The sequence below is a fragment of the Lethenteron reissneri genome, unplaced genomic scaffold, assembly GCF_015708825.2.
Source record: "Lethenteron reissneri isolate LAM-NWPU_2019-01 unplaced genomic scaffold, ASM1570882v1 scaffold_157, whole genome shotgun sequence".
In the NCBI taxonomy this organism is placed as follows: Eukaryota; Metazoa; Chordata; class Hyperoartia; order Petromyzontiformes; family Petromyzontidae; genus Lethenteron; species Lethenteron reissneri.
This window is the reverse complement of record NW_026891300.1, coordinates 55,850-68,196: the sequence shown is the minus strand read 5'-3', so window position 1 is coordinate 68,196 and position 12,347 is coordinate 55,850. Positions and strand designations below refer to the sequence as shown.

Sequence of the window (12,347 nt, the reverse complement as noted above, 5' to 3'; positions counted from 1 at the left end):
GTTTTGTATCGTTTCTCGTCTCAAACACTCGAAGAGCATCCCCAAGTAGCAGCTGCCCCTGTGTGGCACAAGGTGGTGGCCCTGCACCGGCCTGCATGTGGACAAGAGCCTGTCAGTAGGGGGCGCTGGTTGATGTGGGATCTTGGTTGTGGAGTTTGTAAGTAATGTTTAGAATTTTTATCAATTTTTACCCAGACGCCAGCATGCAATGGCCTACTCGTTTTGAATGGCGCAATAGTATGTTGTTTGCACTATTAAGCAGACGGTGCATATTTTTTTAAATTAGCTTCTTGTTAAAACGATGTAACCTGATGCAGCATATTTCATTGCAGTAATTCAATTTTGTTAAAAATTACTCAATAATTTTGAATGAATACTTGTATGATTGTCTGCGTACATGTACCATTTTGTCTATAAGGGTCAAACATTGAATAAGTTATGTTAGGACAAAGTGTGTGTTTTGCAAGTAACCTGTACAGATCACTCAGGTGAGACTCGTAGTTCTTGTGATACAGGTCAAAGGGTATTTTTGTGTTTTCAGGAAGCATCTGCCTCTGGAGCAACTCATTGTCTTTGAAATAGGGAGCACACTCAGATCATTCATCAGTTACAAGGCATACCACTCAAAAGTTACACGTAGTGTAGCAATGTAAATGCGCTGTGTACACTTACCTGCAGGGGCAGACAAGGTCCAGCAGGGGCAGTCGCTATATCCCCAGCCCCAAAGCAGGTGGGGGCTGTGGGGTGTCCTGAATCCCCCAGGACCCCTCCCAATAGGAGGGGGCTACTGGGATCCCCCGGAGCCCCCTCTGGAACTCTCCGGAAGGGAGGCGGAGCCAGGGACTGATGCACGGGTGCTGGATACACAAGCCGGAAGGGTCCGGGGCCAGTCCAAGACAAGCTAGAAGACCAGCGAGCTAGGACGCTGGGACCCCCTCACCCCGCTGCACTTGTGGGTGCCGGGACTCTGTGGGCCAGTGGTGAGACCCTGGGAACCCCTGGCCGGACAGGGGGGGGATTAAATAAATAAAATATTAACCATTTCGGATCTTAACTGATTGTGTCCACGTTTACGGTGACTTTCAGACCGCGTTCCACTCACTGACATTGACTATATATCTTGTATTCTCCGCAGGGAATGGATTCTTTGCTCCGTTCATGCGACGGTCAATGGTATAGTGTATAACATATTGTATAATAAATAGTATTAAAGTGTAATGTTTGATACAATGTGTAAGGTAATATATAGTATCGAAATTGTATAGTGAATATACAGCAGTGTGGTATACAGTTGGGTGGGTAGAATAATACAGTGTAATATTACACTATGTATTATTCTAAGACATAGGGTAGTGTATAGTAATACAGTATACAATTTAATACTATGTGGTTTATACTTTAGCGTTTTACGTTGTTGTTTAGTTACTGCAGCTACATACTATTAACATTCCTTCCCTTTATTAATGCTACCCCTATCCCCCTCCCTTTGATGCTGCTTATCCTGCATAATGCGTGGGCATTATGCAGGATTAGCATTTCACAAATAGCACTAATCACATTCCTGCATTTCCCATAAATATGCTAAATTCCTCTTGATATGCAGATTATTTTCTCAATGCGCATTTCCCCCCCCCCCTTCCAACCCAGCTTAAATAGACGCTCCAAGCGTGGTGGTGTTTTCTTTTAGACGCTGTCGCCTCGACAGACCTGTCTTCACCTGAGGACGGCTACTTGTGTTGTGGCCAAAACGTCGTGAGAATTATTTTGTTTTATTTTTTATTATTTTATTACTTCCCTTCGACGTGACTTTACCGAAAGAACCAAGAAGATAATATTTTTGTCCTAAAAAGTGTAAAATTTTGGAGAAAAAAAATTCACGAACATTAATTGTCACGCACGAGTCTGTGTGGAAAATGTCAGCTCGATTGGATCACGGGAAGTAGGTTAAAAAACGACCGAAAGGTTTGCACGGTCGTAAGCAAGCAAGCGGACGTAATATAAAGGATTTAACAAGTAAACCCGTAAAAACAAAGTTTTTCACTATAAATCCTTTATATGCGTGGCGGCTAGAGTCTTCTCGTCCTCTGGCTTGAGATGGCTGCCACCTATGGGTCAGATGATTGTCTGCCAGTATTAAGCAATTGGTAATTAAATATTTAATTTGTTTTCCCTAAACAGTGTAAAATTTTGGGAATTTTTTTTCACGAACATTGTCTCGCACAACGAGTCTGTGTGGAAAATGTCAGCTCGATTGGATCACGGGAAGTGGGTTAAAAAACGACCGAAAGATTTGCACGGTCGTAAGCAAGCACGCAAGCAAGCAAGCGAACTTAATATACAGGATTTAAAAATGCGTTAAATTTTAGATAAAAACGGAAGAGGTTAGAATGCCGATGTTCTGTTTGCGACGTGAACATTTCATCGTGAAATTTTCCACTTTTAATCTAATACATCGCATTATAAGTCTAAATACAAGAGGAATGAACTTGTCCAAAAATAAAGCTGTGAAAGTTGGGCTTATTTGGGCTAAAAACGGCACAGTATGCCGACTTACTTTTAATACTCGAAAATTTCATGGATGAAATTCCCAACTTTACATAATATATAGGATACTAAGGCTAAACACAACCAAGGAATGGACTTTTTATTGAAAAATAAAGCTGTGAAATTGGGCAAAAAGCCGATTTGCTTTTTTTTTTACTTTAAATTTTCATGGTGAAATGTCCCACTTTTAATGTAATTAAAAATAAAATTGCGGAAAATTTTGGTCTAAAACGGCATAGGTTAGTATGCTGATTTTCTTTTTGAGACGTGAAAATGTAATCGAAAAATGTCTCACTTTTAATGTAATATACAGCATACCAAGGCTAAACCCAACCAAGGAAATTAGTTTTTGGTAGAAAAGTGGGCCAATTTTTTGGCAAAATGCCGATTTGCTTTTTTTTACTACAAATTATCATGGTGAAATGTCCCACTTTTAACGTCATATATAGCATACTAACGCTAGACAATCGGGGTGAATTCACTTTTTCTTGGAAAATTTAGCTATGAAAATTTTGGCAAAAAACTGCATAGGAGCCCCTAACCCCAACTATCCCAACCCTAACCCCTAAACCCTTAATCCCAACCCTAATCCCTAACGCTAATCCATATGCCTTGAAACGCGTCTCGGCGAGACGAGTTGAATCGTATAGTCGAAGGGCACACACCACTTCAAGGTTACCAAGGCTCCCCATATCTAACTTTGACTTCACTGCGGTGTACAACTGTGCATCAGCAGCACATTGATGGACTTGATGTCATGCAATGAGATGACACCGGCTATCGGAGAGACGTGTTGAAGATAGCGAGGGCCCCAGGATGAATCCCCATGATACGCCACCTACACACAGCACAGGTAACGACTGTTCATTGCCCAGCCTGACCAACTGTGATCGACCATGGCATGACTCGGTCCACCCCAGTGGCGCAGCGAATACACCGAACCTTGACCTTGGTCGTTGGTGTCGAAGGTGGCCGAGAGAGTGGCCAGCCCCCAAGGCAGGTCGCCCTCCAACAACAACGGAGAAGCGACGCTCACAATAACGAGCGGAGTGCCGGGCGGCTAAAACGCAGCAAGTTGGCACAGTGTGGTGGTACAGCTGGTGCACCTAGCCTGGCACAGTGGGGGGGGGGGGGGGGACTTGTAAACCACTTATTTAAGATTCCTTAATTTTGAATGTATGCACCTTCCGCCCAAAGTAAATTCCTTGTCTGTGCGAACTTTCATGGCGAATAAAACCCTTTTCCGATTCTGAAAAACCATTTCTGAACTCTGGTAGCAGTCGGCGAGGCTCCGCTCGGAGATTATTCCCTCCGGGCAGTGCGGGGTTTGCGCCGTGAACAGACGTTAGCACAGAGCATCGGTGCGGTGTCTGTGGTTTGTTGTTTGACTTGCATCCCACTGGGATGTTTGCACACAGCGTTGGTGTACGGTGCTTTTTCTGCAATATTTTGCCGTCTTTTCTTGGATTTTCTGTTTGCACTTAGTCACATATTCACTTAAGATGTTTTTTGTTCATGTTTTGTTTGTTGCGGTTGCACCCGATTCAAGAGCCGAATGGCTCACAGGGCTACACCTAATACATGAACTTGTGTGTGGAGTGGCTGAGTGGGGGACGCGCTGCTAGAGGGCAGAGCCGCAGCACGAGCGCTCGTTGATAGAATCGCCTGCAGGGGCGTGTGTTCACGCCGCCGCGTGAGCACGAGTGGTGGTGGTGTACGCGGCATGTGGAGTAAACCCCGTGTAGCCACGTCCCTCAGAGGGCTCCGCAGGAGCCGATGGACGCGGTGGAGGGAGTGGAGGGGGCGGACGTCGCACCCCACCTGCCCGGCGAGGGCGGGGACGCCGGCCCCCACAAGTGCGACTCCTCGACTCCTCTACCGCACGGGGGGGGGGGGGGTCTCTGCCTCTCCTCGTCCCCCCCGCCTTCATGAGGTGCTCGCTAACAGCACTTGCCCCAAGCCTGTTAAGGCTACACGGGGGAGCTTTGGCTTTGAGATGGAAGAGGGGGGGGTAGATGCCACAGAAGGAGACACGAGGTGGGGGTCACGGTAACTTAAAACTCGACCCTTTATTGATCTCCACAACCCCCTTTCACAGACCTGGGCCCCTTACCCCCCGCGACAGTCACACGAACGGAATAACCCACGTAAAAAAAAAACCCCACAACCACGATGACGATCAAGCCACCACCACCAACCTCCTCAACCACCACGACTCACGATGGCGGCAGCTACCCAACCCCCACAAGCCGCCTCTGCCTGCTCGACAACCCTCGTCAACAACACAACCCCCCACCCCTCCCCCCCACTTAGCGTCCCCTCCCCCCACCCTCCCCCCCCTACTTCCCGGCCGCTTGCCTCCAGAGTCCGGAGTGGACGAGGGTTCCGGAATCCGGAGTGGGACAAGGGGGTGCAGCACCACGGGCAGCGCACGACACCCAGGGGTCCCGGGATTCTGGACTCCCAGGATTCTGGATTCACAGGGTCCCGGGATTCTGGACTCCCGGGATTCTGGATTCACAGGGTCCCGGGATTCTGGACTCCCGGGATTCTGGATTCAGGGTCCCGGGATCCTTGACTCCCGGGATTCTGGACTCACAGGGTCCCAGGATTCTTGACTCCCGGGATTCTGGATTCACAGGGTCCCAGGGATTCTGGACTCCCAGGGTCCTGGGATTCTGGACTCCCAGGGTCCCAGGATTCTGGACTCACAGGGTCCCAGGTTTTCTTGACTCCCGGGATTCTGGACTCACAGGGTCCCGGGATTCTTGACTCCCAGGATTCTGGATTCCAGACTCCCACCCAGGGGGCTCCTAGTAGGGGCGGTCGCGATGCTCGTGGCGGTAGTCACTTCTGCAGGAGGTAACAGACACAACAACCAAAACAACCGCCATCAAACACCACAATCACCACCACCAATAACAACACCCGCCATTCACCACTAAGTGACGGTGACATCACCAGGGCGCCTGTGCCAGGCCAGGTGCACTTTGAGGCCACGTGAAGTGCCAAGACTCGCTGCCGACAGGTGACGGGACAGACCCAGCAGGTGCAATGGGTCGGCTGACTGAGATGACCGGGAGAGCACCACCACCTGTACCCCCCCCCCACTGTGCCAGCTTGCTGCATTTTAGCCGCCCGGCACGCCACTCGTTGTTGTGAGCGCTCCTCTGCCCTCCGTTGTTGCTGGAAGACGACTGCCTCCGACTGCCCAGTAGCATCAGCATCCTTCACGAGCCTCCTCCACAGAGGTCGAACCGATACCGCTGGTACGGTCATCGGCAAGTCCACTCAGCTCCACATTCTCCCATTCCACATCAGTCCATCTCTCCCCCAGCCCGTGTCGTGTCCATTTAGTCTCCTCTATGCGGAAAAACGGAAGCTGCTTGGGTATGCAGTGGCTAGGCATGTGGGCTAAATGACCCAGCCAACACAGCCTCGCCTGCCGGAGCAGCTCACCGATGGGAATGTGTCCAGATCTTCAACAATTTTGTAAACTCCTCACACAATCCAGCCTGCTGGTTAAACCCAGGGTGGATCCGTGGGCAGACCAGCCTCAATGTTTCTCACCGGCACAGATGTTCCATTAGAGGGGTCCACGTTTCATAAGCATAGAGAAGGGAGGGCATGACTGTGGCCGAGAAGACCCGAAGCTTCGTGCGGAGCGACACACAGCGTTACGCAGCCGATGAAAAGATAATGGCCACCTGACTGATTCGGAGTGAGACCTCTTGCTGTCAAACTGGAGCTGGCCATAAGCACACGGGCCAGGTATGGCAACTCTCCACAACTACTCCCATCACCAGTGAGGAGCTGAGGGGGTGGAGTGGTTGTGGTGGCACAAAACACCCAGACAGGTCGCTTCGCTTTGGTGGAGCTGAAGGTTAAGACCCCATACTTCTTCTTAGTGGCTCACTCCAGGTTCAGCACCACCACCACAACCACCATGCAAGCATGTGTGTGTACGTGTGTGTACGTGTATGTATGCGTATGCGTGTGTGCACGTGTGTGTACACGTGTATGCGTGTGTGTACACGTGTGTGTACGTGTGCAACACGCAATCAGGGCAAGGGGAGGGTCCTCACTCACCGGCCGTCCATCTTGCCAGGGCCCCCACCGCCCATCCAGCCTCCCCGGCCCCCCCTGAAACCCCCCACGGTCGCCACCCCCCCGGCCCCCCCCGGTCCATGCCACCCCCCCGGCCTCTAAAGCCACCGCCACGGCCCCCCGCGGAATCCGTCTCCTGCACACCCAGAAGCGCGCACAGTCAGCGGGGGGGACACGCGGCTGTGACCGCACGGAGACCTCCAGAGAACACCAACGACTCGCACGGACCTCACGCCGGGGTTATACACACACAGCGCCAGGTGACACACAGCGCCCAGGTGACACACAGCGCCAGGTGACACCCCGCGCCAGGTAACTAATCCGAGGGCGAAGTCGACCAGTTCAGATAATCGCAATCATCGGTGTCACGAACAGGAATCAAACCCGGGTCCCCCCCCCCCCCGCTCTGCTGCTAACCGCTGCGCCGCCACTCCACACTAACACACGGCACCCCCGTGGCACTATAGGCGCAAAGACAAAGATCCCCCGTATAGCCTTAACAGACTGTAGGGGCAAGTGCTGTTAGCGAGCACCTATGAAAGCCGACACTGTGGCACACGAGGGGGTGGGTGGCCAGCACCACGGCCGGGCTGCCTTTTGTCTCCCCAGTGGCGATGTTTACTACACAGCGCACCAGGTACTCGCTTAAGGCCGAGTCGACCTAGGGGAGGCCCAGGACCGGTTCAGATAATCGTCACTGGTGTTTGCCGTGAGCGGGAATCGAACTCGTGTCGCCAGATTCGTCGCGCAGCATAGCGCTAACCGCTACACTATCCCACACACACACACATGAGTATCCCCACACACACGCGCACACAAGTGTCACACGCGCACACACACACACGTGTCACACGCGCACACAAGTGTCACACGCGCACACACATGTATCCCGCACACACACGTGTATCCCGCACACACGCGTGTCTCCCGCGCACACACACACACACACAGGTATCCCACACACACACACGCGTGTCTCCCACACACACGAGTGTCTGTCTGTCGTTGTAGTAGTTGTTGGTACCCTCCGCCCGGGGAGCTTCCCCCGTCTGGACGAGGAGCCTTGCACTTGTTGCACTCGTTCCTCCACGCAAAGTTCTGGTTGCCACACGACCTGCAGCAGCAGCAGCAGCAGCAGGAGCAGCAGGAGCAGCAGGAGCAGCAGGAGAGAGACAGAGGGGGGGAGCAGCAGCAGCAGGAGAGAGAGGGGGGTCATACAACCCAGGAGTCCACGGAAGGGAACCCCCCAACACCCACAGCCTGCACCCAGAGCCTCCCATCTCCCCTGTTGTGGTTGCCGTGTGGTTGCGTTGCCGGTTGGTGTGCGTTGCCGTGTGGTTGTGTTGCCGTGTGGTTGCGTTGCCGTGTGGTTGCGTTGCCGTGTGGTCGCGTTGCCGTGTGGTTGCGTTGCCGTGTGGCCGCGTTGCCGTGTGGTTGCGTTGCCGTGTGGTTGTGTTGCCGTGTGGCCGCGTTGCCATGTGGTTGCGTTGCCGTGTGGTTGCGTTGCCGTGTGGTTGCGTTGCCGTGTGGTTGCGTTGCCGTGTGGTTGCGTTGCCATGTGGTTGCGTTGCCGTGTGGGTTGCGTTGCCGTGTGGTTGCGTTGCCGTGTGGTTGTGTTGCCGTGTGGTTGTGTTGCCGTGTGGTTGTGTTGCCGTGTGGTTGTGTTGCCGTGTGGTCGCGTTGCCGTGTGGTTGCTTGCCGTGTGGTCGCGTTGCCGTGTGTCGTTGCCGTGTGGTTGTGTTGCCGTGTGGTTGTGTTTGCCGTGTGGTTGTGTGTTGCCGTGTGGTTGTGTTGCCGTGTGGTTGTGTTGCCGTGTGGTTGTGTTGCCGTGTGGTTGTGTTGCCGTGTGGTTGTGTTGCCGTGTGGTTGCGTTGCCGTGTGGTTGCGTTGCCGTGTGGTTGCGTTGCCGTGTGGTTGCGTTGCCGTGTGGTTGCGTTGCCGTGTGGTTGCGTTGCCGTGTGGCCGCGTTGCCGTGTGGTTGTGTTGCCGTGTGGCCGCGTTGCCGTGTGGTTGCGTTGCCGTGTGGTCGCGTTGCCGTGTGGTTGCGTTGCCGTGTGGCCGCGTTGCCGTGTGGTCGCGTTGCCGTGTGGCCGCGTTGCCGTGTGGTCGCGTTGCCGTGTGGCCGCGTTGCCGTGTGGTTGCGTTGCCGTGTGGTTGCGTTGCCGTGTGGTTGCGTTGCCGTGTGGCCGCGTTGCCGTGTGGTCGCGTTGCCGTGTGGTCGCGTTGCCGTGTGGTCGCGTTGCCGTGTGGTTGCGTTGCCGTGTGGTTGCGTTGCCGTGTGGTTGCGTTGCCGTGTGGTCGCGTTGCCGTGTGGTCGCGTTGCCGTGTGGTTGCGTTGCCTGTGGTTGCGTTGCCGTGTGGTTGCGTTGCCGTGTGGTCGCGTTGCCGTGTGGTCGCGTTGCCGTGTGGTTGCGTTGCCGTGTGGTCGCGTTGCCGTGTGGTTGCGTTGCCGTGTGGTTGCGTTGCCGTGTGGTTGCGTTGCCGTGTGGTCGCGTTGCCGTGTGGTCGCGTTGCCGTGTGGTTGCGTTGCCGTGTGGTTGCGTTGCCGTGTGGCCGCGTTGCCGTGTGGTCGCGTTGCCGTGTGGCCGCGTTGCCGTGTGGTTGCGTTGCCGTGTGGCCGCGTTGCCGTGTGTTGCGTTGCCGTGTGGCCGCGTTGCCGTGTGGTTGTGTTGCCGTGTGGCCGCGTTGCCGTGTGGTTTGTGTTGCCGTGTGGCCGCGTTGCCGTGTGGTTGTTTGCCGTGTGGTTGTGGTGTTGCTGCTGCGGTTGCCGCGGTTACTCACGGGTTGGGGCAGTCCCAGTCTCCGGCTCTCTGACCCCCGTTGGGGCCTCCGGGTCCCCCTCCCCCTCCTCCACGGCCCCCGAAACCCCTCCACCCCCCCCTCGGTCCCCACCCCCCTCGGTCCCCACCCCCGCGACCTGGGGAGACGGCGCCACAACAACCACTCACACTCACCACCGCCCCCTCACCACCACCACAACCACCACCACAACCACCACCACCGCCACCACCACCGCCACCACCCTCACCGCCACCACAACCACCACCGCCCTCACCGCCACCACAACCACCACCCCCCCTCACCACACACACCCACCACACCGCCCCCTCACCACCACCACAACCACCACCGCCCCACCGCCACCACACAACCACCACCACAACAACCACCACCACCGCCCTCACCGCCACCACAACCACCACCGCACCACAACCACCGCCCCCCCACACCACCACAACCACCCCCCTCACCACAACCACCCCCCTCACCACAACCACCCCCCTCACCACATCAACCACCCCCCTCACCACATCAACCACCCCCCTCACCACAACCACCCCCCTCACCACGTCAACCACCCCCCCTCACCACCACCACAACCACCCAACCCCTCCACCCCCTCCCTTACCTCAACCCCCTCACCACCTCCCCCACCCCTCCCAATCAACTCAGAATCTGCGTTCATCCGGCAAAATCTGAAGAGCTCTCAAGCTCTTGTTGGTGGTGTTTCATGATGGCCGACTCACCTCTACCGCGCCAGTTGGAGCCAAAGTCGGAGCGGCGAGTGGCAAACGACACCTTGATCTTGCCTCCGTTGAACTCCTTGCCTGCACCACCACAATCACCACAATCACCACCACAATCACCACCACAATCACCACCACAATCACCACCACAATCACAATCACCATCACCATCACAACCACCACAACCACCGCCTGTGCACACGCCTGTGCACACACGCCTGCGCACACACGCCTGCGCACACGCGCCTGCACTGCCATTCACCATGAAGTGGCAGCGCTTGTGCCAGGCTATGTGCACGTTAAAGCCACGTGAAGCGTCAAACGCCCGCTGGCAGGTCACGGGACAGACCCAGGTGCCATAGGTTGACCGAGATGACTGGCTGATGCACCACCTGTGCCCCTACGCTAGCGCACACACAACACACACATGCCTGCACACACAACACACATGCCTGCACACACACACACGTGCCTGTACGTGTGTTGTGTGTGCGTTCATCTCACCGTCGAACCAGTCGATGGCGGCCTTGGCGGAGGGGGGGTCGTCAAAGGAGACGGTGGCCTCCCCCTTGGGCTTGCCGGTCTCACGGTCCGTGTAGATGTTGATCATGGGGCTACCCGTGCGCTTGTTGATCTGTCACACACACAGAGACCTTGACTAAAGACACACACACAGAGACCTTGACTACACACACAGAGACCTTGACTATAGAGATTCACCCAGACTTGAGACTCAAGAGACCCACAGATCTACAGAGAGCCACGGACTCCTCCCACTCCCACCTCATATTCTTAGGTTTTTTCGGTAAAGTCACGTAGGTAAAACATCAAAATTAATAAAAAATAAAACAAAAATCACTCCCCACCTCCTCCCACGCAGCTCCCCCTTCCTCCTCCTCCCCCAACTCACCTTGATGATGCCGATCTGCTTGAAGAACTCCGCCACCTGCTCCACGGTGACCTCGTCGCCCATGCCCTGGACGAAGATGGTGTTGTTGTCTGCGTTATCCTGGTCTGTGGGTGAGTGGGGGGGTGGGGTGGAGCGATGAGAAATCTGTCCACAACCACCGCTCAACCACAACAACCGCCAACAACCAACAACCACCCGCAGCGGAAAACGGCAGCGCAACCGCTGCCCCCAAAAGCGTGGGGCCCAGGGCAGTCACACACCCCAAATCCACACCCCCACTCCTGCCTCTCCCCGACCAACTTTCGACCACCCCCTCCCCACCTCCTCTCCCTCCCCACCAATTTAAGGTGAACCAGCTTAGGGCAATAACCAAGTCAGTCTGTAGAACTTCTTTCGCAGCATAGCCCCTGTGCGGATCTCACCGTAATCCGGGGGAGTGTCCCCTAAACGAGAGAAACTAAAATCTTTTATTTTATTTTTCCCGGGTGTAGGCACCAACCTAGCTCAGCCCAAGTGGTGGCTCATCATCATCCACCACCCGCGTGGAAATTGATAGCAGCAGCCAAAAACTCCTGACGTGGAAGATGTCGATTCCAAACGTGGAGGGGAAAAAAAAAAAAAAAAATTCTGGAAGATCCGGGAGGATAAATCCACGTTAGTGACTTATCTCACGGGGAAAGAGACGCAATCTCAAATATACAGGTGTCGTCAGGATCGGGATCGAACCCACGACCTCCTGTATACCAGGCGAGGTGGCTAACATCTCCTAGCCAGCGTGATGATGACGATGAGACACGCAAGGTATCGTCAGGGTCGAGATCAAACCCACGACCTCCTGCATACCAGGCGAGGTAGTTAACATCTCCCATCTACCGGACAAGAAAGAAAAACCCATCAGTGGACCTGCCCATGAATGCAAAGTAGGCGTTGCCTTTGGCTGCAAAGGGGGACGTCTCTGCCCAGATATCGTCAATCGAACCACAAGACGGCGAATCGATTCCGCTCGAAGTTTATCACGGACGCATACACATCGGAAGAGCATCGATTCAGAGGGTTAAACGCCCCCCCCCCCCCCCCTGCTGTTTTCAATTGGCTGACATCTGCACGAATCCATTACAGCAGCCGCCGTTCAGCACTCTACACGTGCGTGTGTACGATGGACTTCTTTCACATCGTACGTGGCCAACCGTGGATGTCACTACGGCGTCCGTGCCAAGCTGGGTGCACTCCGAGTTTATCGCGTGAAGTGTCGAAGGCTA

At 54.6% G+C, this 12,347-nt stretch overlaps 1 protein-coding gene and 1 long non-coding RNA gene across 2 annotated transcripts; both read right to left on the bottom strand.

The window, feature by feature from the left end:
- Window positions 1–4,588: 4,588 nt before the first annotated feature.
- On the bottom strand, window positions 4,589–6,753 carry LOC133362659 (uncharacterized). The gene is made up of 2 exons (XR_009757521.1): window positions 6,634–6,753; window positions 4,589–5,397 (listed from the first exon to the last, which is right to left on the bottom strand). It is a non-coding gene; the product is annotated as an uncharacterized LOC133362659 (long non-coding RNA).
- Window positions 6,754–9,548: 2,795 nt separating this feature from the next.
- On the bottom strand, window positions 9,549–11,258 carry LOC133362658 (RNA-binding protein FUS-like; the record flags this gene model as incomplete). Its single annotated transcript, XM_061581581.1, has 4 exons — window positions 11,089–11,258; window positions 10,683–10,812; window positions 10,179–10,259; window positions 9,549–9,568 (listed from the first exon to the last, which is right to left on the bottom strand). Coding segments are annotated over exons 1-4 (294 nt in total), but the record flags the coding sequence as incomplete, so codon positions are not given.
- Window positions 11,259–12,347: the final 1,089 nt, after the last annotated feature.